The following is a 27,969-nucleotide window of genomic DNA, read 5'->3' as shown; positions in this document are numbered from 1 at the left end:
CAGATGAGCATGGATGGGCATGGATTGGAAGGGCAGGACTCAGGGAGAGGGGAATTGCTGGATAGGGATGAATGGAGGGGACAGATGGGCATGGATGGATATGGATTGCAGAGCAGGCCTCAGGCAGAGAGGGGAAATGCTGGATAGGGAAAAATGGAGGGGCCAGGTGACAGAGGAGCATGGATGGGCATGGATTGGAAGGGCAGGACTCAGGGAGAGGGGAATTGCTGGATAGGGATGAATGGAGGGGACAGATGGGCATGGATGGATATGGATTGCAGGGCAGACCTCAGGCAGAGAGGGGAAATGCTGGATAGGGATGAATGGAGGGGGCAGGTGACAGACAAACATGGATGGCCATGGATTGGGACGGCAGGGCTCAGGGACAGAGGGGAATTGCTGGAAAAGGATGAATGGAGGGGGCAGGGGACAGATGGCCATGGATTGGGAGGGCACGGCTCACACTCTCTCTCATATACAATGTCTTTCTGACTCTCACTCTCACACACTCTGTCTCACACAGTATCACATTCACTCTCTATGTGCCACACAGTCACTCACACACTCGCTTGGTCTCATACACTCACTCTCACAGAGAATCTGTGTCTCACACACACTCTCTCTCTTGCCCACACACACACACTCTCTCTCACACTGTGTCTCACATACACACTTGCACACTCATTCTCACACACACTCTCTCACAAACACACTCACACCCAGACTCACTCTCTCTCTCACACACTCACACTTTCACTCTGACTCTCAAACAGTCACTCTCACATACACTCTCCCAAACATACACACTCCAAGGAAAACCTTGCTAGCGCCCGTTTCATTTGTGTCAGAAACGGGCCTTTTTTACTAGTTAATGAATAAAACTCTACTGGCTGTATTGTTTACTGTAACCCGCCTAGAATTGTGGGATAGTATGAGATATGAATTTTTAAAATAAATACATTTATAGTCAGATATTAGTAAAGGGAGAAAAGTGTAGCCCAGTATCGACTTCCGTGTCTTGGGGTGCTCAGCTGATTTGCACCCCTGCAGGTAATCTATACCTTGATCCAAACAAGGTTTCCATTGTTCCATAATCCAGCTTCTCCCTAATGTAGCTTTTATCCCCTAAAGAAAAGGTGGGGGCAGGTGGCCTCCTCCCCTCCCCAGAGTCGGTTTCTAATGCACCATTTTTCTCTTGCAGTAAAACCCATAGTGAAAGTATCGCCCATGAAAACTGAGGCGTCCCATATGCAGCGCAAGCTGGCCTGTTACGTGACTGGTTTCTACCCTTCCGGAATCAAGGTGAAGTGGCTGCGAAACCACGTGGAGGAGAGCAGTGTGGTATCCACTGAGCTCTTACAGAACGGGGACTGGACCTTCCAGATTCTGGTGATCCTGGAGATGGAGCTGCAGCGGGGGGAGACCTATACCTGCGAGGTGGAGCACAGCAGCCTTTCGGAGCCCCTCCAGGTGAACTGGGGTAAGAGACTCTCTGCTCTTTTCATTAATACACCTACAGGAGAAACGAGAAAGGGGGTTAAAGGTGAGGCTTCCAGCTAGAGAATGACACAGGGACGGGGAACCGCAGTAACCGCGGGGATGGGGACGGAGACATCCCATGGGGGTGGGGACGGGGACAGATCCCACAGGAATGGGGCAGGGATGGGGACAGAGCCCATGTTATTTTCTACTTTGAAGCCTGTTAATGAACTGGACTGTTATTTATGTTTGAATGATGCAGACAATGATATTTTGATTTTTTGGAAAAACAAACCTGCTGGCCATAACTAGCAAACTTTGCATGGGGGATCCTGTACATCCTGCTACCAGCACATCTTCTTTTTTTTTTTTTTTAAACTTTTTATTTATGTATTTTTCATAACCTTATACAAACAAAATTCGATCATATTTCCAACACTTGGTAAATAAACTTGTAAATGGCACATAATACAGGTATAAACCCAGTGTCTGCTTTTGAAACTGCACCCCCTCCCCTCACACTCCCTCCTCCCCCCACCCCCACTCCCCGGGCAACTCGCTTGGCGTTATGCGTTCTTAAAGGATGCTGACCAAGTAGTATACAGATCCCATATCCTCTGGGGTTGGGCCAAATGCCCCTTGCTCAATGCAGTGAGTTTAGACATCAGTTGAATATAGTTCAATTTTTCCAGCACTACTGAAATGTCTGGCAGGTGGGGTTTTTTCCATGATGCCGCTAATACCAGCTTACCCGCTACAAACACCTGGGTAGCGAACTGATGTATGTATTGTTGAACCTCCTGTGGTCTAAAGTGTAGGAGACAGTATTCCAGTTTCATCTGATATTTCACAGCAGTCACTGAGCATACAAAATCCACAATACGTCCCCAGTACCGGCTTGCATGTTCGCACGACCACCATATGTGATGCATATCACCTTCATTTCCAAATGCCCGCCAGCACTGTGCAGAGCTTGTCCTAAACATCTTAGCCAATCTGCTAGGGGTGTGGTACCAGCTATATATCATCTTATGTCCATTTTCTACCAATGCGCTGGATACCGACACTCTAAGCAAGGATTTAAAAGCTCTCGCCCAGGGTGGGGGAATGGAGTAGAGAGGCGGAAGGTGAAGCTACTCCGGGACACGAAGTGAGCCGCACTCGTAATCAGCGTCCTAAACGAAAATAAAGCGTTAATCTGGAAGCGGGAAGGCGTCCTGCACAGGCGAGAGTCAAAAGTCGAGAATCGGGAGCCATGGCGACGAAATTAGGGCGGAAAGAACCTAAAGACCGAACGCGCCCCGGAAAAAACAAAATGGCGGACAAAGGAGCGCCAGATTCGCCCTCGCCTAGCTCACTTTGGGCCGCGGAGATCACTGAAGAAGTAAAGGCGGCAGTGGAGCAGACGATCGATCATAAAATGCAGTTGATCATAGATAAGCTGGATGGCATGGACGAGAGGCAAGCCACGCTGATGACTGAGCTGCACGAGGTACAGCAGCGAGTGGGGCAGGCAGAGGAGGAGATCCGGAAAGTAGCAGAGGAGCACCCGAAAATGACCCGTAGATTGGGAGAGCTAGAGTCGAGGTTGGAGGATCTTGAGAACCGCTCAAGGAGGAACAACTTGAGACTGGTGGGACTCCCAGAGAGTGCTGGTGAAAAAAATCTGGGTGCTTTTCTTGAAAAATGGCTGCCAGGAGCATTGGAACAGCCAGGTCTTGAAGGAAAGCTGAGAATTGAACGGGCACACCGGCTGGGACCCCGACGTGACAACACGGAGAGACCACGGGTGACCATATTAAAGATCCTGAACTATGCTCACAAGATGGAGATTCTGCAGAGCCTGAGAGCAGGAAAGAAGCTGGATTACCAGGGAAAGAAAATTTTATGTTTCCAAGACTACTCACAGAAGGTATCTGCAGCCAGAAGGGACTTTGCCCCCATCTGCACAGCTTTATTTGATCTTAAATATAAGTTTAGTCTCCTGTACCCAGCAAGACTGAAGGTGATAAATAATGGTCAAGCAGTCTTCTTTGACACAGTGAGGGAGGCTAAAGAATTCGTGGGTAAACTGAAAGGAGAAGACGGCGGAGCACCTGGAGAGAATAATGGGTGAAGTGCACACTGAATTGCAGATCAAGACGAAAGGGCGACAGAGTGGTGGGGGTTAAAGCTGGCAGAAATATGGAGGAGACTTTGAGTTGAATGACACACATGTTGATGTTGGCTCGTCGTTGCGAGCCAAAAGAATTTCTGGTTGCAGATGAGCGCAGACTTTTCACTGGACAAGGACATCAGAGGGTCATAGCCCTCAGAACAATAAGAAAGTGTCCTAATCCTGGGGACACGGAAGCTCACTTGCCTTCGGGCATGTTGGGGGTAAAGTATTTGGGGGGGGGAGTGGGGGGGAAGGGACTAAGGGGAAGATGGGAGGGAGGACTAGGGTTCGAGGGGTAGGCCATAGAAGGGTTAATAAAGAGGGGCGAAAGTGGATGCATGAGATGTATGAAAGAGAGATGTGGATGTCTGACAATAATGGTGGGCGACATGCGGACAAAGAACTGTACCCGGGAGGTGGAGGCTGGGACATCTCCGGGGTGTATATAAAGTGGAAGGCAGGAATGGAGTCACACATCAGTAAGCAGGGATGACAAACTTAAAGATAGTGACCTGGAATGTGGGGGGCATTCACTCTCCAATAAAAAGGCAAAAAATCTTGAAGGTCCTGAATGACCAGAAAACGACAATAGCTCTCCTGCAAGAAACGCATCTGACACACATAGAGCATGAGAAGCTAAAGAGATGGTGGGTGGGAGAGATCATAGATTCCCCGGCAGTAGGAGGGAAGGGAGGAGTGATAATACTGATTCGTAAGGGGCTGCATGTGAAAACACGGAAAATTGTAAAGGATACTAGAGGGCGGTATGTCCTGGTGGCCCTTGAGATAGAGAGACAATCAATGCTGTTATGTAATATATATGCACCCAATACTTATGAGAAGGTGTTTTATAAGACGCTTTTGCGCAGAGTGCAAGACATGGGGGAAAATCTTGTGGTGATGGGTGGCGATTTTAATGAGGTCAGAGACCCGCAACTAGACAGGTCTAGGCCGACGGAGAGGGAGCTGTCCAGGGGCCAGAGGGGGTTGGGATTGCTAGAGGAGGCGTTGGATGTGATAGATGTCTGGAGAACCCTGCACCCGTTGGAAAAAGACTACACGCACCTGTCCAGAGCTCACTCCACACTGTCCCGTATTGATTATCTATGGATTGCAAGGGAATTGTTAACACAAGTACAAGGGGCGGCGATTGGACCAATAGTTGTCTCTGATCATGCCTGGGTATTGATGGAGATGCGACTGGATAATAATGCGCAGAGAACCTTTTCTTGGCGTTTCCCGACATACCTCTATCGAGATAGGCAATTTCAGTTACAATTAAAGGCTAGATGGGAACAATATCAAGGGGAAAATGAGGCCCACAGGAGTGATCCGGTGCTCTTTTGGGAAGCCGCAAAAGCGGTTCTCCGAGGTGAGACAATAGCATATAATAGTTTCCAAAGGAAGGTGCGGAAGAGAGAAATACTGAGATGGGAGAAGAGGGTAACAACCTTAAGGAGAGAATATGGCCATACACACACACCAGAAGCGCGAGCCCGGTTATTAGAGGCACAGCAAACTTTAAATGAACTGCTGCAACAGACAGCGCAAAAATCCGCAATGTATTACAAATATCAATTGTATAAATTTGCTAATAAAGGGGGGAAATTTCTGGCTAGACTATTGAAAAGGCAGGTGGGGTCCAGAAAAGTGCTTTCACTAGCTAATAGCCAAAAAGAGCTGAAACACACGGATAAGGCGATAGCTGAGATCTTTAGACATTTTTATGAACAACTGTATAAACTGCAATCAGAGGTGGTAACTCCGAGCGCAGCATATCTTGGCAGTGTGGATCTACCACAGTTGGAAGCTGCAGAATTAAAGATCTTAAATGCAGGAATAACAGAGGATGAAGTAGATTGGGTAGTACAGCAGAGCTCCCTGGGGAAGGCACCTGGGCCGGATGGCCTCAGTAACGAATTTTATAAATCACTTAGGCCTGGAATTGGACGACAACTAGCGGAGGTATTCAATGAGGTGGTCAGGAGGGGGCAGATGCCTGAACATATGAATAAGGCTAATATTACGGTAATACTGAAGCCACATAAGCAGGCACACTTACCGGAATCTTACAGACCTATATCTTTGCTGAACTCGGAGACGAAGTTTTTAGCTAAGATTCTGGCGAATAGACTGGCCCGGTTTTTGCCGACATTGCTGGAAGAATCGCAGGTGGGTTTCGTGCAAGGTCGAAAAGTGGTTAGGAATCTGAGACGAATACTTGGGGCACTGGAACGAGTGAGGGATGAAGGTTTGCAAGCCATGTTAATAAGCTTTGACGCCGAAAAGGCCTTTGACAGAGTGGACTGGGGCTTTATGTTTGAGACCTTAAAAGCCTATGGCATAAAAGGCTTTTTTGGAAAAGCTGTAAAGACGTTATATACAAATCCTAAGGCGCGAATTAGTGTCAATGGGTTATTCTCCGACTGGTTTGATATAGGAAGGGGCACCCGGCAGGGATGCCCGCTCTCGCCGCTACTATTTGTATTGACACTGGATCCGCTATTACGGGAAATTAACAACAACGTAGAAATTAAAGGCGTTCGGATCCTGGATCAGGAATTTAAAACTGCAGCATTTGCAGATGATTTACTGGCACTAATAACGGATCCTCAGAAATCGTTGACTCGGTTGTTGGAAAGTATGAAGGAATACGGGGACTTTGCGGGCTTCAAATTGAATCTAGAGAAATCAGAAGCCCTAGTCAGTGACGGGGTAGACCCAGAGATATGGAGTCGGTCACAGATCCGCCAAGCACACACGGAATTTAAGTATTTGGGAGTGCAACTGTCAATGGACCCGGCACAACTATATAGAATTAATATCCCTCGTTTAATTGGGGAAACTAAAATACAACTGACAGCTTGGGTTTCTCTGCCGCTGTCTTTTCTAGGTAGAATTCATCTATATCGCATGGTCATATTCCCGAAATGGCTGTACATGTTGCAGATCTTGCCTATCAGGCTGTTGGTCAGAGATTTGAAAACTCTGCAGAGACACATAGCATGGTTCTGCTGGGCGGGGAAAAAAATCGAAAATGAAGTGGAAATATGTGTTTGGGTCACAGCGTGAGGGTGGGTTGGGCATGCCTGATTTAAAAGAATATAACTGGGCTTGTATGGCCAGACACTTGCGAGATTGGGTCTTGCATTTGACAACCTACACTGATATAGGATGGGAACAGGCTTTGTTTCGACCATGGTCTTTAAATTGCTTATTACACACTAGGAAAGTGAAGATACCAACTCCTTTCCAAGATAGTGTACTATTACAACCTCTACGTTACGCCTGGAGGTTGTTGTTGGGCATCTGGGGGCAGGACCCAGAGGCTAGTGTGATGCTAACGTTAGTGGGGAATGTAGATTTCCAGGCGGGTAGAGAGAACCGAATTTTTAAAGACATGGAGCGACAGGGAGTGACACTACTGGAGAGTTTTCTTCAGATGGATGGGTCGCTACTGCCCTATGGGGAATTTGAAAGGAGGTGTGCGGGAGGTCCACTGGCGAGATTGGCCTATTTACAACTGGAACACTATTTCAGAAGCTTACCCAGGTCTGCACTCACATTGGAGTTTGGGAAGAAGGTTCGGGAGTTCCTGAAAGGGGATGAAGTAGAACAGACATCAATCTCCTGGTTTCACAAGGCGCTGAGGGATTTAAAACCCCCCAAAGATGTCAAAGAGATAGTGGGGAGATGGGAGCAAGAGCTGGGAAGTTCTTTTGCTATAGAGAAGGTGATGACAGCACTAAAAGGGATGACAGGAGTAGTGCATAGTGCAGAACTACAAGAATGTCACTTTAGAACAATACATAGAGCATACTTCTCGGGCAAGCAAGCATGGCATGCAGGGATAGTGGAAGCTGAGAGATGCCGGAAGTGTGGAGTGGGCATGCCTTCTTTGGCACATGGATTATGGCAGTGTCAGCGAATTCGGGGTTTCTGGACAGCTCTCGCCCGGTTTGTATCAAGGATCTTGGGGTGTAGAATACAGCTCACTTTCGAGCGAGTCATGTTTAGCTCGCCAAAAGTGTGGACACGGGGAACAAAAGAAGAGAAGCTATTCCTGAGTAAGTCTTGCATTCTGGGGAAGAAATGCATATTGAATCATTGGTTAATGGACATACCGCCCTCCTACTGGTATTGGAGGAACAAATTGCATGCGCTTATGCTGTGGGAGGCCAGAGGTGCTCGTTTCACCCCCAAAAGGAGGAAACATTTCATAAAAATTTGGACAGCATATTTGAATGTAGTAGCGCCCAGAGTTAGAAGTCAGGTGTTGAATGAGTTGGAGTGAATGGAGATGACAGTGGAGATAGAGCGAATGGTGAGGAAGGGAGAAGTGCTGGGGGGGGGGGGGGAAGGGTGGAGAGGGAGGGAAGAGGATGGGGGATATTTCTGAGACAAATACCACCGACAACTGACTATAGGGAAATGTTTTAGTTTTATGGGTGCTGATGTTGGAAATAAAGCTGTATGGTTCATGTAAGAGACGGAGAAGTAAGATGAAGGGTTATAAGAAACAAGACCCTGTGCGGCAGATCTTGCCTTTAATCTAATGTCTCATAATGAAGAGTATTCCTATGATCAATACCCTGAACAGTATATCCTATGGATGGTAGCATTGTATGAAGTTGGGGGTGTGCATAACTTGAGGGGGGAAGGGGGTGGGGAGAGGGGATGGGAAGGGGGATAAAGCTAAAACCCTAACAAACTGACTTGAGATATCACGTTGATATTTGGATTTACCTACTTTCAGTGTAAAATGTACAAGTTTTGTTGTTATCAATAAAAAAAAGATTTAAACATAAAAAGCTCTCGCCCATTGTCTAGGATCATATGTAGTCCCCATTGCTAGTTCCCATTTATGCGTATAATATTCTACTGGGTATTGCCGGGATAGAAGAGCCTTATATATCCTAGAGATACCCCCTCTACCTCCACCACTTGTCATTCCCTTCTCCAATCGTGTCTCAGTAAGTTCAAGTTCCTCCCCTGCTGTGTGTTTAATGAAATCCTGTACTTGGTAGTAATGGAATGCCTGTAGCGGGGACAGCCCATGCTCCCCACAGAGTTCTGAAAATGAAGGGAGCGTACCTTCTTCGCTCATTTGCCCCAATTCGCACAATCCCATGTCTTCCCATTCTTTGTACACGGTATCTGGGCTTCCTGTGCCGAATTGGGGGGCAAATCTAAGGTATGTATGCCTAAAATAGGTGCGCTCCGGGAAAAATTGGTCTCTAATCTTATACCAGGTTGCCAGTGGCCATTGAATAATGTTTGGACTTCTTTTTATTAATTCTCTCAATGTATGTTTTGGTAGCCATGGTATGGCCCTAAGTGGGTATGGTTCCAGCCAGCTCTGTTCTATATCCACCCAGATTTTCTCCGATTTCTGGAGCCAGATCGCTAAGATTCGCAAATGGGCCGCACAATAGTATCCCTGAAGTGAGGGGACCCCCATACCTCCCCTGTCTCGGAATTGGTACATCGTCTCCCGGTTTATCCTTGGTGGCCTTTTCTTCCAAATAAATGAGAATACTCTGCTTGTAGACCTCGAAAGAAGGCATCTGGTATTTCAATCGGTAAAGCCATGAATAGGTACAACAGCTTCGGGAGAACTATCATCTTAATAGCATTAATTCTACCCATCCAGGATAATGTTAAACCTTCCCACCGTTCTAGCTCTGTAAACAGTTCTCGTGTTTTAGGAGGGAAGTTATATTCAAATAAATCTTCCACCTGTCGAGTTATATTAACTCCCAGATACCTAATATACCTTTTAGCCCATCTATAAGGAAATTGTTTTCTCAGGGTTTCTAATGTAGTATGAGATAAATTTATATCTAGTGCCTCAGATTTGTTGAAGTTAACCTTAAAACCCGATAGTGACCCATATGTGTGAATTTCTTCTCCCAGGGCTGGGAATGCTGACAAAGGATCTTTTAGGGTGAGCAGGATGTCATCTGCAAAGAGGAGTATCTTGGTCTCAATGCCTCCCCCTCTAAGGCCCTTAATTCTCGGGTTTGCTCTGATTCTGGCTGCTAAAGGTTCCATCACCAGAGCAAACAGCAGAGGCGACAATGCGCAACCCTGCCGTGTTCCTCTGTGTGAAAAAAAGGGCTGAGTCAGTGTCCCATTAACTCTCACTGCTGCAGTTGGGGTCTTATAAATAAGACGTAGCCATTCCACGTATCGCCCACCGATGCCCGCCCTTTCCAACACTGCAAGGAGGAATGGCCAATGGACCCGATCAAATGCCTTCTCTGCGTCCAGAGACAATATACAGAGTGGTGATTGGAGTATCTGAGCCCCTTGAATTACTTGCAGTGTTCTCCGTATATTGTCAAATGTCTGGCGTTCATGGACAAAGCCTGCTTGGTCTTCATGTATTAACTGTGGGAGGAAGATTTGTAGCCTAGTAGCCATAATCTTTGAAAAGATCTTATAGTCTACTCCCAGCAATGAGATAGGTCTGTAAGAGCCACACTGCTGAGGGTCCTTGCCCGGCTTGAGCAGAACCGTGATTGTGGCCAGGTTCCAAGTAGGTGGCAGTCCTGTAGTCTCATCCAATGAGTTAAAAACTCTTGGCAAAAAAGGAGCTAGCAACCCTCCAAAGACTTTATAAAATGTATTTGTAAACCCATCGGGCCCTGGGGCTTTATTCAAGGCCATGCCCTTGATCGTCTGCTCTACCTCCTCCAGTGTGATTGGTTCCCCCAATTTTTGGTCAGCCACTTCAGGGAGTCTCGGGAGGTCCATATCCCTTAAATGGGTCGCTATCTCCTCATCACTACTGCCTCCTTCAATATTATATAAAGTTTTATAATATTCTCTAAAAGCTGATTTAAGGAAGTCTGAATCTGAGTGCACTATTCCCCTTTCATCTTTAAGTCCACCTATTATGTTCCTACTATTATGCTGCGCTAATTTATGAGCTAAGAGTCTACTAGGTTTATTGCCAAACTCAAAGTGTACCTGACGCACTGTCTGTAGTTTTTCTGCTATGTCTGCTAACTCTAGCTCGTGAAGCTGAGTGCGAAGTTCGTGGACCTGCCCTCTGAGTGCCGAGGGATTCTGGGCCTTCTCCTCTTGGAGTAGCTTCTCAGTGTGTGTTAATTTGTGGCGGAGAGCAACTTCTTTAGCACTTCTCTCCCTCCACCTCCTAGACTTCAAAGCTATCAATTGACCTCGTATCACTGCTTTGAGGCCCTCCCATAGCACTGTTGGAGATACCTCCTCATTATCATTGAATTGAATGTATTCCTTAATATACTGTTCTATCTGAGTTACATTGGCTGGATCCATTAACAAGGCGTCATCCAGACGCCACTGCCACCGCATTCTATTGAGACTTAATCCTTTGAATTGAACCAGCTCTGGGGCATGATCTGACCAAGTGCGGGGAAGGATGGCATGTTCCCCCACTGCCCCCAGCATGGAGGTGTCCCCTAGTCACATATCAATTCTGGAGGAAGACTGGTGTACTGTAGAAAAATATGTATAAGCCCGCTGAGTGGGATTGTCCCTACGCCAATAGTCTATAAGTTGCCAGCGTGTCACAAACTCATGGAATTGTTTCCTATTGTGTTTAGCATAATTTGTGTTGCGAGTTGTATTATCTAGACGCGGGTTCAACGTAAGATTAAAGTCCCCACCTATTATCAATGACCCCTCTATATGTCTGGTCAGTAATTGGTCTAGTTCTGTAAAGAAGACTCCATGCCTGGTGTTAGGGCCATAAACATTCACCATTGTGTAGAGGCGTCCTGCCAGTGCAAAAACTACTAACAGATACCTCCCTCCTTTATCTTCTGTTACTTTCTTGATCTCCCAGGGTTTACCGCCCCCAAATGCTAATAAGACACCTCTACTTTTTGTATTGTCAGTGTTGGAGGCAAAGTGGATAATGGGGAATCTCTTATGTTTACATAAATATTCATATCTTGGTTTTAAGTGAGTCTCCTGTATCAGTCCTATGTCCACCCCCAATCGCTCTAATTCGCGGAATAGTAGCTGTCGCTTCCTAAGTATATTCAAACCTCTGACATTAAGTGACAAACATTTAATATCACCCATCCTTCTTTAAGGGCTATGGATCCACCCCGTACTTCCCCAGTAGCTTTGGTCATGATCCTGTATCCTACTCGCATTTTGTACCATATTGGAGTCGCTCCCTCCCCTCCCTTTGAGAAATCCCCTCCCCTTTCCCCTGCTATCCTTAAGTAGTTTAGGCACCACTATTAACCCCCGTGGTTGCCTAATCAGGGAGGAAGGAGTAGCATAGAACCCATTCCCGTGTACCCCACAACAAAAACATAGCTCGAGCTACCTCTTATCCAATGCTGGAGAATGGCTCAACATATATAACTTCAAAATCAACTATATCGCATGTGTCAATGATAAATCCAAGGCAAGAGTCGGTGCCTCTTCAGGTGACTCGTGTGGAGGATTGTTGACGCTGCAGCCTCTTTGGACCTTTCCCCACCCGTTGCCACTTTGGCGGGAGGGGGCGGGGGCTGGGCCTGGTTCCAGAGTTGGCCTCCTGTCGATCCTCGGGTTCCACTGCCCCCGGGCAGATGTTTTGTGCTTCCATGATAGATTGAATTTGGTGCATTTTTCCATCTTTATAAAACACCAAGGCAAAGGGATGTCGCCATCTATATTGAATCTTTAAGTCTCTTAAATGCCTCGTGAAGGGTTTCAGTTCCCCCCTCCATCTCAATGTCGCCGCTGCTAAATCTTGGTATATTTCAGTGGCATATGAGTCCCATTTAAAATCCTGGGTTTGACGCGCCATCTTCAGCACTTGTTCTTTGAGTTTATAACTAGAGAAGCACGCAGTGATATCTTTGGGTTTGTTGTTGCGCACGGGTCCCAGCGCCCGGTGCGCCCTCTCCAGTGTTATTGTTCCAGGCTCCACTGTGTCACCATTAAGAGTAAACAGTTCATGCACAATTTTTTGGACCACCTGTTCGCTGTCTTGGTAGGTTGATGTTTCTGGCAGACCTCGGAATCGTAAATTGCTGTGTCTCCCCCGATTTTCTAAATCTTCTGCTTTGTCCAGCAACTGTTGTTGTGTGCTCCGCATTTCTGCGATCTGGTGGTCTAGCGTGTCTATGGCTTCACTGTGAGCTTCTACCTGCACCTCTGTGCTCTCCAAGCGTGCTCTCAGCTCTTGGATTTCACCCCGTAGGTCTGCTCCCATCGTCGCCACCTCCGCACGCAGCGCTTTAAGGTCTGCACTGATGTTCTGCAGCCATACTTGCAGACTTAATTGATCCCCCTCCGCGGTTTCCGCTACCGTTCGCTGTTCCAGCGAGGTCTCCTGGGGTCTGCTGCATTCCGCTTGTGCGGACTCTTTTATTTTCTGCGCGGCCGCCATTTTGTTTTGTGGCGTTGTCGCATCGCTAACAAAAGCAAACCGCTTAAGATCCACTGCAGACCGGGACAGGCTCATGCGCTATCGTTCCGCTGTCTTCCAGGCTGTACTCTCGGTAAGTTTGACTCTCCAGCCAGACTTTTAAACTCTGTTTATTGCCGTTTTCGTCGTGGGGCCACCGGAGCTAACTTTTCAGGCACCCATACCACTCGGTGACGTCACTTCCCTCACCAGCACATCTTCTAAGAAGACATCTTCCGTTGCAGGAAGGATTGTGGAAGACAGGAGCGCTAGACTGAATCCTGAGATTGTTGATGACTTATTCATTCACAGATTTAAAAAATCATAACAGTGCTTCATAGGGCATATTTCTCCCCTCTAAGGCATACAGAACGGGTTGTATTTTGTGCCCCTGGACATTTTAACAAGGTGGATTAGGATTCCTTGGGGTAGTAGAAATCAGCTATTGTTGGGGTTGGAAGGGTAGAGGGTGGTGGTGGGAAGGAGGGTTATTATAGCTGCTCGTTGTTATTATTGTTTTTTATTTGTAATTTATACACAACAGTTGCACAGCATATTGTTCCTTTTTATACTTTAATAAAAAGATTTAAATATAAAATCATAAGCGTTCAAGGCTTCTGCAGATGAGGACAGGGCCTGCAGGGACAGAGACAGGGACGGGGACAAACTTTGTCCCTGTGTCATATTCTACTTCCAGCTATAACACTCTGGTGTATCAGAGCCAACCCTGCCCCTCCTCTCACTCTCCCTGACACCCCCACCTGTGCTGAGTTATTATGTAGATCTCTGGACGGCAGGACAGTGTAAAGATTACTAGCGCCCAATATTCAGAAAGTGCTGAGCTAAATTTATGCTCCTAAATTCGCCTCTTATATTTGTTCCCTATTTTCAGCCAAACTTAGGAGCACAACTGAGCAGGAATCAGTGGTCTGTCCTGCCTGCAAACAGCCATGTTACACAGCTGTCATTACTAGACTGAGTCTCTCATTTAGGTGTATTCCTAGAAGTGAAATACATCTCTTGTTTTTACGGACATTTTTGGAAAATCATACTAGATAGTCACAGAGCATAAAAGTAACTCAGACCCCTCAAAATTCACTTTCATTACACAGTAATGTCCAGGGGTGAATGAGTGTGAGCTGAGAATCGCTGATACTGACATAACACATTCTGTAATTCGTGGAGACAGCACTTGGTTGTTGCTCCGTTGTCACACAGTAACTCCTGGGCATGAGCACCTTCTGCATAACTCTTGAAGGTGGATGTGGTTTGTCGTTTCCCCCCCCCCCCCCCTCCCCACTATACTGTATTTGCTGTATCTACAGTCTGTAAATATTTACACCTGGTGTTGTGTTTTTTTTTTTTTGCAGAGCCTCAGACCTCAGAGTCTGCAAAGAACAAGCTGCTGACAGGGATTGTGGGGTTCGTGCTGGGGGCCGTGTTCATCATAGTGGGACTCATTATTTACCTGAAGAATAAAAAAGGTAAATTGATCACAGATGGATAATGTCTCCTTTCCTATTACTGTCATCGTCACTCCTAAAGGTAACCACACTCACAGCCAGATAATCTCACCTCTCCTGTCACTGGTGAAGGATGTAGTAATGTAATAGCTTCCCAAACTGTCGTCCTGTCGTTGCAGCCTGGATACCTGTCCTTCTGCCTTGTTGGCCAACCCTCCAATGCCAATACTTTCATAGCTTGCTTTGTTTTCTGAATTGTCTACTAGTAATTGTGAAACTTCCGGAACAGATGGGCCATATTGCCCTTACTCCTATGCCAAATGCTCCAAACTTAGACTTATCCCTTACATCTAACTTTAGACCCATAGCTGATATCCCTGTACTAATTAAGCTGTTGGGAACTGTCATCTGTCAACTGCTTACTAAACACATTACAAGGTTCTCCTGTTACCACCCCACACAATTTGAATTCAGACCCCCAACACAGCACTGAGTCCCTCTTTCTGGTACTGGCTACCATTGTCAGGGACCATCTGGCAAGGAGCAAACAGATCATCCTACTCCGTACGACATTTCAGCAACTTTTGATTCCGTGGACCAGATTTGGCGACCTGGGGCTGTCAGGTCCCATATTGAGCTGGTTCAATGACTTGCTGTGAAACCATTCTTAGACAATATTCCCCCTTTCCAAACTGTATAAGAGCTGGGTATCTGCAAGTGGAGTGCCTCAAGGCTCCCCACTGTTCCCCTTGCTGTTCAGTCTATTTATGAGCACCCTCTCCGGTATTACTCTAGGTGAAGGAGAGCTCGTTTTCTCATATGCTGACGACATTTTAATGCTAGTTCCTGCAGGACCCACACTAAAGGAAACTTCCGACAAAATCCCCAAATGGGCCTCTGATCACATGTTCCAACTGAAACAGACCAAGGCAAAACTACTATGATTGTCCATTTCCCTGAGTGACATTCCCCCTAATATAGTTCTGCCAAGTGGCATAGCCAGACCTGATATTTTGGGTGGGCCTGGAGCTAATATGGGTGGGCACTATGTATATAGGTATGTGTAGCACTTAATGATGGATTTCTAAGTAGTCTGCCCAACAGCTGCCCTGCATCAATATAAACCACATATATACTTAATAGAAAAACAGATATGTGTAATACAGTTACATTATCCCATATCTTAAACTTGACCAGACATAAGTTTGCAATAATGGCAAACATCTCAATACACATGACAGGATCCTGCAATATAATTACAGCAATAGCATATATCCTTCAAACTTTGCTTTATAACAAATGTCTGATTAAGTAAACGTTGAAGTCTTTTTCACTTCCTCTAGCTCTATTCTATCTCCCTTCTGATGCTGACAAAATAAAATGACCACAGTTTGGTACATATCCTTCAACTTTACATTATAATAAATATATATGCCTTCTTAAGCTGTATTAATCAAACATTTAAAATGTGGTAAATATACCTTTGAAGACTTCTTCCTTTTCTACCTACTATGGAATTTGTCGCATATAGAGGACATAGCTAGAATGTTTCTTCTTATAGCTTTCCATAGGAAAAATGTATTTAAATTCAGGTAGCACCTCAGTAATAGCAACACAAAATCCCTTCACCTCCAGGTGCTTTGTGAAGTAACAGAAAATCCTGCAAAGAAGCTTCTTGAGTCTATGTTGCAAACCTTAACCAATTCTGAATACAAATGCCAATAACAGTACCTTTTAAAAAGGCAGCAGTGAATACACACAACAGCAATATGCATCTCATTGAAAAGGCCAGACAAGTTAGATTCCTAGATCCCCCACACAAACTACATGCCAGCAAAATCTCTCACCTGCTGGTTAACATGCAAAACACAGACCAACCCTCATCAATTATAGAATTAAGGACCAAAAATCAGAAATTGTCTTGTAGCCTGGCATCAGTCCTTCCTTTCCTTACCCCCCTATCCATCCTTGTAGCCTGGCATCAGCCTTTCCCTTCCCTATCCCACCATCCAGCCTTCCCTTCTGTACTCTACCCCCACTATCCATTCCCATAGCCCAGCATCAGTCCTTCCCTTCCCCACCATCCATCTGATTGGTAGGCATCTGCCCCAGCCCTCCCTGCACGCAGCCTAGCATTAGCCCTGTCCTACCCCCTTACCCATAACTCCCTAATATGGCATTCCCTCACCCCCACCCAGAAACCTGCCCACATTAAATATAAAGCTTTTAAATAATAATATTATTATTATTATTTTAACCTGGGCACTGCAGAGGACGCACTGAGAGGGAAACGACACGAGAGGAGACGAACCTGCCTGCGTGCCTGCCTCAGTGAGCACTGCTGCGCTGCCTTCACTTCCAGTTCGCCGCGACTTGGAGAGGAGAGGGGAGGGCAGGGGAGGGAGCCGACATGCTGGACATGGAGGGGAGAGAGAATTGCTGGACATGGAGGGGAGGGCAGGGGAGAGAGGAGAATTGCGACTTCGGGTAAAAGATTTTGGAGCGCGGGAGCAGGAACGGAAGGGTGCGGGCAAGTGAGCCGGACCTCAGGAAAAAGGTGCCGGTACGCTGTACCGGCACAAAAAAAGCACTGTATGTATCCCTCATTGATAAGTCTCTGACTCTAAAGTTTAGCAATTTCATTAAAGCAAAATGTATTTTCACATATCACAACCTCTGCCTATCCAAGGAGAATGTTTTATATAAAAACAAACACAAAAAAAGCAATCAGATTTTCACTTACCAGCTCTGTCAACACTATCCAGCTAAACTTCCTGTTTGAACCTACTGTTGGAACCATCAGCCAATGAAATGGCTTTTAGCTATAGATATCCCAGGTTACCTGATAATTATGCACACATCATTGCAGTCATGCCCTCCTCTCGGTGTATATGCTCAGAAAAAAAACAAAAACTTTGAACCATTTAAAGATTTTAACAATTACACTATTTATTTTTTATTTCTCCCCAGTCTCACTTGCACACCTCCCTCCAAACCTGTTCTCTTTAATTTGAATGTTGTTCACTTCAAGCTCACCCCGAATGAGAAGTTCTTCCCATACCAAAGACATATATAGCACTGGTTGTATTCTTTTAAGCAACTTCAGCAGAGCGTGCCTGCCTCAGTGAGCAATGCTGCTCTGCCTTCACTTCCAGTTCGCCAGATCAACCAAGTTTGGGAAATCCTTCTTCCGCATGCATCAGCTGAGGCTGATAAGATCATATTTCCAAAGTTCACATTTTTCTATGCTGGTTATATCCAACTTGGATTACTGTAACTCCTTATACATCGGACTGAACAACAAAACACAGCAGTGTGCCTGATCTTCCGATTAAGGAAGTTCGAAAGTGTCTTTGGCCACCTAAGAGAACTACATTGGCTATGCGTTCATGTCCGCATCATCTTCAAAACCATTTGCATTGTTTTTCAAGTGTTGCACGGGCTTTCCTCTGAACTACTGATTCAACTCTTCTCCCACTGTTATTATAATTCTACCAGACTTTGGGACAACATACTACTGAAGTGCCCTGTTATTAAGAATTTAAAGTACAAACGTCAGATCAACTCTTATGTTCTCCTTTCGTGCCATTGCTGAGTGGAACTCTCTACCAGTTATAGTCCATTCAGAATCAAATTGTATGCTCCGCAGGAAACTGAAGACCCTATTCAACAAATTTTAACCGCTACCTGCCTCTCCCGTCTGAAGTCGTACAGAAACTAAAGTCAGTACAATGACCGTATCCTAAATTCATTCTTCTGCTCTGTAGAGTCTCTTACTGTGTAAACCGCCTCGAACCTCTAGTTGGGATTTGAGCGGTATACAAGCTGTAGATTAGATTAGATAGCTTGAATCCATTGGATTACAAGATCCTAGTCAAGATTCTTTGTATATGTATAGATTATAGATATAGATGCTCGTGACATACACTCCTGAGTTTTTTAAGTGGCATTAGATTGAGGGGTACAACGAATATGGCCTATTTGTATTTGTGGAGAGCAAACCTAAACCAAAAATATCCCAATGTTTTGATTGTCTGCAAGTAACTCATATTCTATCAGGGGCTGGATTATTTTTCTGATCGGTTGACCTCAAATAATAGGCAAATGGGATCTGAAGACTGTTCGCAAAAGTTACAAGTTTTATTTTGCCCACCTTCCCCCAAACGTGCTTCCAATATATTCTGTACATACAACAGAAACCAAGAAGAGATACTTCAATCTCTTCTACAAGCAAATGAAGTAGAATCAGTTCCACCAACCCATGAAATTAGCCAGGGTTGCCCTCCAAGTATTTCCTCATTCCAAAGAAACTGGAACCAATTTTGGACCTAAGAGATTTTAGGTTTTCTCAAAAAGAAAATTTCAAGATGTTCTCTCTTTTATCCTGCTTCTTCAACAGAATTATTTTATGTGTTCACGAGATTGAAGGGATGCATATACACACTGATTCGTCCAAATCGTAGGAGATACCTTCATTTCACCCCACAAGGCAGGTGCTGCCAGTACCACATTCTTCCCTTACATTTAGCCTTAACACCAAGGATAGTCACAAAGGGTCAAACAGTAGTAGATACTCGTCTGTAGAAAAAGGACATATTTGTTTTTCCTGGAAGATTGGTTAATGGTAGGAAAGACAAGTCAAGAAATTTTGGTCTTTAGAGTCCATTGTGTCTGTCCTTTTGATACTCGGGCTTCATACTATATCCCCCCCCTCCAATAAAAAAAAAAAAGCATTGTATTTGAATCCAGTCCTTAGAGTTTAAGAACTTCCAGAGAAATGTTAACCTCACACAACATTCTCAAACAGGCCATATTTAAATTAAGAAAGAATTGATTTCAGTTGAAGTTTGTGGTACTGGCACATGCTGTGATATCATCAGGTTTTGTTAGTCTGCTGTGATTAGTTAGAATTTCATGATGTAGTTACTGTGTTTGTTATGGGTGGGAACTGGGGGAGCTTGGTGATTGGCTGAGAGCACTTCCCAGAAGTGTGCAAATCTTTACACACACAAACTCACACTCTTAGGAAAATCCTTATGGGACAGAGTAGCTGATAAACAAACCCAGTGACTTTGGATTGGTTTGTTCTTTTTTTTTCAGGTACACCTCGACTTCAGATTCCTGTGAATGAAGGTAAATAATTAATCCCAGGGTGGAGAGTGAGAGCTACTGTGCCTGAAGGTTTCCTTCTGAATACAGAGCACCGTGCAGACAAGGGGGAAACGAGAGTGACCTAAGCAGAACACATCCAGGAGAGGCCCAACATCATTGGGATTCACTGACGATCCTCAGGGCTTCAAACAGAAGAAATTTTTAGGTTATCCCTAACGAATATGTATGAGAGAGATTAATAATGTGTACAATGGGTAGAATATACTCAGGGGCCCAAGAGAGACCTTGTACAGTATATACCCTGTATTCCCTTCCCGATAGCCTCTTGTGTACATTTTGGAGCAGCTTTATAAAGCAGTCCTCACTGGGATTTACAGCTTGAAAGAAAGAAGCATGGACACAAACAGACCATAGAGGGCAGGTGCAATTTAGCTGGATTTAGCTCTCAGCTTTTTCAGTAGTAGCTCATGGTGAGTTATGTGGTTGTCAGACCAGTGCTATAAACAGAAGGCTATCTAGACTAGGCTAACCTTCAGCATTGCAGCCTCCTCAGTTTTCAGAACCCTGGTCCGTCAGCTCTCTCTCTCCGAGAAGTTGATAATTAAACTCTCGAATCACAATCACCCTACAATAATTCTATAAAAAAACATACTTGGACATAATGCTTTTAAGTATGAAACGTTGTTTTACAGGTAAAAGTAAGAATTGATGGTTCTTTTAGTTTCTTTTACATACTGTTTTATTTTGACTGCTGCTGCTGTCTGCTCCCCTCCCCCACCTCGAAATTAATGTCCTAGGCAACTATTTAGTCTTGCCTAGTGGTTGGGCTGAGATCATTAGAGACACAGGGACATAGATCATGAAGGAGAGATGCAAAGACAGTTCGACCTGGCCTTTCACTGATGGGGGAGGGGGAGGAGGACTTTATAAGCCCAGGACTTGCTAAGGTGAGGGAAGTACAGAAGATGCCATTTCAGATACAACCTATACTCTTTCCATTTACAGCTCTCGCGTTCTTCTCCACAGGTCTCATGAGTTAAGCTGATCTTTGAGATGTTGGATCCCCCATCTCCACAGAAAAGCACATTTTCCTTCCTAAAGTCTCCCACTTCCTAAGGATCAGCGAAACACCTGCATCAACAGCTGGGATTTAGAGAAGCCACTGCTGTCTATTTGAACCTCTTCCTGTGACCCCCCAGGGAAGGGGGCTGAACCCCAACTTTAAATCGCCACTGAGCTTTCTGTTCAGTAGCACCAAAATCTCAGCTGTATTCTCTTCTAATATATGAGAACCTGCTCACTAACCTTGCCCGTCTCAAATATTCTACTCGCATTAATAAATGTCCCCTGCTGGATCAATTCCTCCTCCTTCCTAGCTTAAGTTTTGGGTTCTTTTTTTATTGGATTGATTTGTTTTCAACATTTCGATGTAATTGTGTAAATTTACATTCAGCACCAGGGAGGATGTGGCTCTGAGAGATACTCCGATCACCGTAAGAGCAGTGTCACAAGTCTCTCACTCTTGAATGTACACAAGACCTCTTATAATGAAAAGATTAGTAGAAAGTAACGTGCTGTAATTGCTCCTGGGTGAGGCTTTTATTCACAGTTAATTCATAGCTATGCAATAACATTTCACCCCAAATAACTCAGTACAGGAAACACTGGAAGTTCACAGGGCATGTCACCTCTAGGGTACCGTGGACTGGAGATCTGGAATCTTCTAAGGCACTGGGGACTGGAAGGCTCAGGGGATGGGCACCGATGCAGATCCTATGAACTCTAGGGCACAGTGGACTGATGGGCTGAGTGCTACAGAGCTTTAAATATAACATGGTGTCATGAGGGCAGTCCTGAGTGTAACACTGGGGTATTCTGACCGCTGTTTATAGCTTACACTTTTATAAAATGCTTTCTTTGTGATTTAATTCTGCTGAGATAAAGGGTGGCTGTAACTTAGTACTGTAGTAAGATTTAAACTTTGAATCAGAGTCGCACTGTAAGCTGTAAATCTGTTCCTGATGCTTTTACTCTTTGTGATGAACCACTCAGTAAGAATAAAATCGATCTGGATGACTGGTATTAATTGGGGCGGCCTGCTTTTGTTTGGATCACAGTAGTTCTGAGGTTTGCTTAGGGGCCCTTTTATTAAGCTGCGTAAGCATCAACGCGTGCCAAAATGGAGTTACCGCCCGGCTACCATGTGGCTCTTGCGGTAATTTCATTTTTGGTGTGAGTCCGAAAAATAATTTTTCTTTTCGGACGCGCGCCAAGTGGCATTTCATGCGCATAGGCCATTACTGCCTGGTTACCGCGTGAGACTTTACCACTAGGTCAATGGCTGGCGGTAAGGTCTTAGACCCAAAATGGTTGCGTGGCAATTTTCATTTTGACGCAGGTCCATTTTCAGCAACAATTTTAAAATGGCTTTTTTTTACAGGTGTGCTGAAAAATAATTCTGCGCACCCAAAACACATATCTACACTACCAGAGGCCATTTTTCAGCTAGCCTTTGTAAAAGGGCCCCTTAATTTGAGAGTTTGATTCATGGCAGAGTTTCATACCTGCTTGGTGTTGTTTTGGAGTATTACATAACAGATGGTGCTTGTGCATTTTTAATTTTGTAACTATTTTGCATTGTAACATACGTGGTATCCTTAGCAAATATATTATCCAAGATAATATGTATGAATTGCAGTAGTCCAAACATCAAACACTAGAAACACTCCTTAGTCCTCTATGGTAGGGGGAAAGAAAAGAGAACTTAATTACAAACTTCCAGCTTTAGAAAGACTTGCCTACAGCAGTAGGACAGATTAGGACATGGAAAAATCATTGGCTTTTCCTCAGTGTGGGGTCCTTTTACAAAGGCATGCTGAAAAATAGCCTGCGGTAGTGTAGACGTGTGTTTTGGGCGCACACAGAATCATTTTTCAGCGCACCTATAGAGAAGGCCTTTTTAAAATTTTTGCCGAAAATGGACGTGCAGCAAAATGAAAATTGCCATGCGTCCATTTTGGGTCTGGGACCTTACCACCAGCCATTGACCTAGAGGGTAAAGTCTCACATGGCAACCGGGCGATAATGACCTGCTCGCATCCGATACACACGTCCATATCGGACATGCGCCAAAAATGAAATAACTGCAAGAGCCACGCGATAGCCAGGCAGTAACTCCATTTGGGCATGTGTTGGGCACACGTACACGCTTATGCGACTTAGTAAAAGGGCCCCTGTAATTCTACAGTTGTTAGGGTGTCAGATTCCCTTGGTCCCTCCCTGACCGCATTTCATCACCAGTGAAACTTTGGCTACTGACAGCCCACCTTATTTTTCATTTTCATGTATTCAGATGTACTTGCTGTTTACACAATTATGTAATACTGGACTACTTGATCCAACAAAGAAAAAGAGCATTCGTATTTTTATATTTACTCGTGGCTCATATGCTCATCCTCATTAATCGCTTATAGCAGTTTGGTTTTTTTAACCGAACTACTTGCACTTAATTCAGAGCGCACGACCTTGCTTCTTTCACAGCTGCCGTGCTCTGTCTTTCACTACCCAGTTCTAATCACCTCAGAAGTCTAATAATGGCTGGTTTATAAGGCTTCCAAACATGGCATTCACTGTGATTGGTGGAAACACGTGTGCTTGTTAGGAGCCAGTTAGCTATTGCATAACATAAGAGTAGCCATACTGGGTCAGACCAATAGTCCATCTAGCCCAGTATCCTGTTTTCCAAACAGTGGCCATGTCAGGTCACAAGTACCTGGCAGAAACCCAAATCATGGCAAGACTCCATACTATAAATCCCAGGGCAAGCAGTTGCTTCCCATGTCTGTCTCAATAGCAGACTATAGACTTTTCCTCCAGGAATTTGTCTAAACCTTTTTTAAACCCAGATACACTAACCGCTGTTACCACCTCCTCCAGCAAAGAGTTCCAGAGCTTAACTATTCGTTGAGTGAAAAAAATATTTCCTCCTATTTGTTTTAAAAGTATTTCCATGTAACTTCCTCGAGTGTCCCCTAGTCTTTGTACTTTTTGAAAAAGTGAAAAATCGATTCACTTCTACCCATTCTACATCACTCAGGATTCTACATCACTCAATCATATCTCCACTCATCCATCTCTTTTCTAAGCTGAAGAGCCCTAACCTCTTTAGCCTTTCCTCATACAGAGGAGTTCCATCCCCTTTATCATTTGTCACACACATACTGAAGAGGAGGGAAGTGCTGTGTTTTTGTTTATAGCTGTTAAGAGGTGTAATAAAACGTTTGAAGTGGATCTTGCAATGCTAAAACTCTGAAGGCCCGATTTACTAAGCCTTGCTGTAGGCGTGCTAACTTTTTAGGATGTGTTAATGATACAGACACCCATTATATTCCTATGGGTGTCTCTAGCATTAGCGTGCTCTAATTTTTAGTATGTACTAAAAAGTCTACAGCTTACTAAACAGGGTCTTGAGAGTGTGATTTTGGAATCCTGATCACAAATGGCTTTTTCTCAGCTACGTGAAAAATCTTTAATGCAATAGAGGGATTCTTAAACTCAGAAAACACAATAACTACTTATATTTTACCCTTATACAAGGTTTATAGTTTTTTTTCCCTTGTAATTGGGTTATTTAGAGGGGCATAAACGAAACGGGCCGCCCATCTCTAAGGGCGCCCATCCCCGGGAACGGCCAAGAGAAGGGGCGATCCGAACCGCATTTTCAAAAAAGATGGGCATCCATCTTTTCTTTCAAAAATACGGTTGGAAGCGACCCAAATGCCTAGGATTTGTTCATTTTTGAGATGGGCGCCTTCGGTTTTCAGCGATAATGGAAACCAAAGGCGCCCCTCTCAAAAATGAACAAATCCAAAGCTTTGGGTCATGGGAGGGGCCAAGATTCGTAGTGGACTGGTCCCCCTCACATGCCAGGACACCAACCGGGCACCCTAGGGGGCACTTTTAAAAAATTTAAAAAAACATTAAATTACGTCCCAGGTCCATAGCTCCCTTACCTTGGGTGCTGAGCCCCCCAAATCCTCCCCAAAACCCACTCCCCACAACTCTACACCACTACCGTAGCCCTTATGGGTGAAGGGGGGCACCTAGATGTGGGTACAGTGGGTTTTGGAGGGGGTTTAGAGGGCTCCCATTTACCACCACAAGTGTAACAGGTAGGGGGGGATGGGCCTGGGTCCACCTGCCTGAAGTCCACTGCACCCACTAACAACTGCTCCAGGGACCTGAATACTGCTGTGATGGAGTTGGGTATGACATTTGAGGCTGGCATACAGGCTGGAAAAAAAAGTTTTGAAAGTTTTTTTTTGGTGGGAGGGGGTTAGTGACCACTGGGGGAGTCAGGGGAGGTCATCCCCGATTCTCTCCGGTGGTCATTTAGGGCACTTTTTTGGGACTTGTTTGTAAAAAGGTTCCAAAAAAGTGACCTAAATTCTCGCTAAAAATGCCTTTCTTTTTTCCATTATCAGCCAAGCGCGCCCATCTCTCCTCGGCCGATAAACATGCCCCAGTCCCACCTCCAACACACCCCCATCAACTTTGCTCGTTCCCGTGATGGACTGCAGTTGGAGACGCCCAAAATTGGCTTTCGATTATACCAATTTGGGCACCTTTCTCTTTCGAAAATGAGCTGGTTAATATACCATAATATTACTATTACTAGCAAGGAAATTTAGTAATAGCTGTTGTAAAGCTCATTACAAAATATAACATCAACTAAAAGGAAAACATCCTTGCAGTACGCAGCAAAATATCACATGGCTAGGTTTTGCATAGACCCCCAACTTCTGCAGTATTAAGTTTCAACTAATACAAACATATAAACTTTGCAACAGAGTTAGAGGAAAATGTACAACAGTAAACTTTGTCAAACCAGAAGAATCTGAAGACATCTACTATAGTTGTAAAACAATTGTGCTATAAATATTTACTGTATGCTCTGATTTTTATAAACCACTTCAATTAAAAAAAACTGTTCTCCTTTTTAAAATACGTTTGATGTAGTTCTGTTGAACTCTGGTACTAACATTAGCAGAATCTCACTTCTGTGTTGCAGCTATGCTAAGCAATTAAGCAATGTACTGACACCAGTATTTCACACTGGCATAAGTTTAGCACTGGCAGTTTGTTTTGCATTCCTATCAGCAGCCTGGAAAGTACATGAGAACAATAATAGTGTGTGCCAGAGCCTAATAATTAGGAACTGTGTGATAACCCCTTTCCTGTTAGTGACACACCCCCTGTTGAAAATTCCCAACCACATCACTGCCTCCACTCCACCCTCCCTAATCATCTTAACCTCTCATTCACACTGGTAGGCTTTCAGGACCATGGCTAGTTCCCATGAAAGCCTGTATGGGGAGTCCCTGGTATAACCTCCCTGCAGTCCAGCATGGTTGGCACTTTTAAAAATGTTGGTCACAATGTTTAACATTCAGCAGCAGCTAATAACCAGAGTAATAGTGCTGTTATGTAGGAAATGACAATATTCAGCACTGTGGAAAACAAACCAGCAGATCAGTATAATATCCAAAAAACTTTATTGGAGATGCCGTATGTGAAACAATTGCCCGACACAGGCCGTGTTTCGCCCAACGATAGGGCTGCGTCAGGGGCTAAAATAAACAACAAACATACCAAATTATAAAACATAAAGAATAAAATATATGTATATGAGAATATGTAAAACATCAATAAGAATACTAATGTACATGTAAAACATAGACATTAATTAAAAATATAGTCTATTAGAGAGATCACGTGATGCCTTAGAGGGGAACAGCAGCAGGTTGTTCTAGCTCTCGGGCCCTCTCCCGGTCTCCGCGACCCCCCGGGGTAGAAATGTAAAGAGGAAGCATAGAATCATCACACAAGAACAGTGAGTGCTTTATGGATCCTTTTGTTACCAGAGCAGAGCCTGGAATGTCAAGCAAAACGGGGAAAAAAGAGCAAACAAAGACGCGAGGGCAGGCGGAATCCAAGATGGCGCGGAGCCCTGACCCGGAGCCGCAATTGTTCAGTGAGTCCCAGATGCAGCAGATCACGGCGGCAATCCGAGGAGTGGTGGAGCCACAGTTTGCTCAATTATCAGAGCAAATGAATATAATAGAAAAAGCACTGGATGAAACGGCGCGCCGTACGGGAGACCTAGAAAAGCGGGTAGCGGAAACGGAGGAGCGGGAAACCGCCATGGCGGCCTCAGTGCGAGAACTTCAAAAAACAGTGCAAGAACAAAGCCAAATTATCGATGACCTGGAGAATCGGTCCCGCCGCGCCAATATAAGAATAGTAGGATTCCCCGAAACAGTGCCTGATCAATCACTGAGCACAGTACTAGAACGTTGGTTGAGCGCAGACTTAGCGCTAACGGACAGCATGGGAAAGTTATGCCTAGAGCGTGCACATCGGCTGGGGCGAAGGCAAGATGGCAACATGCGGCCCCGAGTAATTATAGCCAAGGTACATAACTTTCTGCATAAAGTAGAAATTTTGAGAGGGGCACGGCAAAAAAGGGACAGTTTGTGCTATGATGGCAAACCGGTCAGAATCTTTCAGGATTATTCACTGGCATTGCAGCAACGTCGCAAGGAATTTACCCCAATATGCAGCGCATTGTTCGCCAAAAAAGATAAGTTTATGCTAATGTACCCGGCAACGCTAAAAATTCTTTCTAAAGGGAAATGGCATGCCTTTACATCGGCCCGGGAAGCTGACACTTTTCAGCGCACGATGCATATCAAAACAGAATCTCCTGAGAGAGTGCCTGCGAACCGTTGAAGAGATGCAAAAGGATGATGGCCGCCTTAGACTATAAACAACCGGAGTGCTGGCTATGCACAAATATTTGGATTGTGTGGATCCATCACAAGGCGACAATGAGCAAGGTCCTAGAGACTAATATCTTGGATACCAGATAAAAATGACTTGCAGTAGATAAAGGACTTGCACACACCAGAGCGGTACAATACATAAGGTGATGATAAATGGTATACAGATCAGTTAAATGATAATTTGATGTAAGCTAGACTGAGTTGTATAGTTAAATGTTAACAGTTATACGATATATAAGAGTGTGATAAGAGTGTGATGAGGATGGCGGGGGGAGGGGAGACCGGGGGGGGGGAATATCACGGTGATTACTGATTTCCTTGATGCAGAGGGGAGAAGAAGAGGGTGTTTTGTGGGAAGTGGAGATCATATCAAAGGGAATAGAAGGGTATAGGGGGGAAGGTAAGGGGGGAGGGAGGGGGCAGGGAAGGGAAGGAGGGGGTAAGCGAGTAACACGAATCCAGATAAAGACACTCAAGATATGGAACCTTTTCCAACTGGCACGCATAACAAAC

At 44.8% G+C, this 27,969-nt stretch overlaps 1 protein-coding gene across 1 annotated transcript in view; it reads left to right on the top strand.

The window, feature by feature from the left end:
• The window catches only part of LOC115466166 (H-2 class II histocompatibility antigen, E-S beta chain-like), a 37,078-nt gene extending 15,384 nt beyond the window's left edge, over positions 1 to 21,694 (top strand). The window contains exons 3-6 of the mRNA XM_030197251.1: positions 1,202 to 1,480; positions 14,408 to 14,521; positions 19,601 to 19,633; positions 20,639 to 21,694. Of these exons, the coding sequence (XP_030053111.1) occupies positions 1,202 to 1,480; positions 14,408 to 14,521; positions 19,601 to 19,633; positions 20,639 to 20,652 (440 nt within the window). The 3' untranslated portion in view covers positions 20,653 to 21,694. The remainder of the gene's footprint in view (positions 1 to 1,201; positions 1,481 to 14,407; positions 14,522 to 19,600; positions 19,634 to 20,638) is intronic.
• The last annotated feature ends 6,275 nt before the right edge of the window (positions 21,695 to 27,969 follow it).

This window comes from Microcaecilia unicolor, chromosome 3 (genome assembly GCF_901765095.1).
Source record: "Microcaecilia unicolor chromosome 3, aMicUni1.1, whole genome shotgun sequence".
NCBI classification, from domain to species: Eukaryota; Metazoa; Chordata; class Amphibia; order Gymnophiona; family Siphonopidae; genus Microcaecilia; species Microcaecilia unicolor.
Note: the sequence above shows the minus strand (reverse complement) of the source record. Positions and strands in the feature narration are given on the sequence as shown.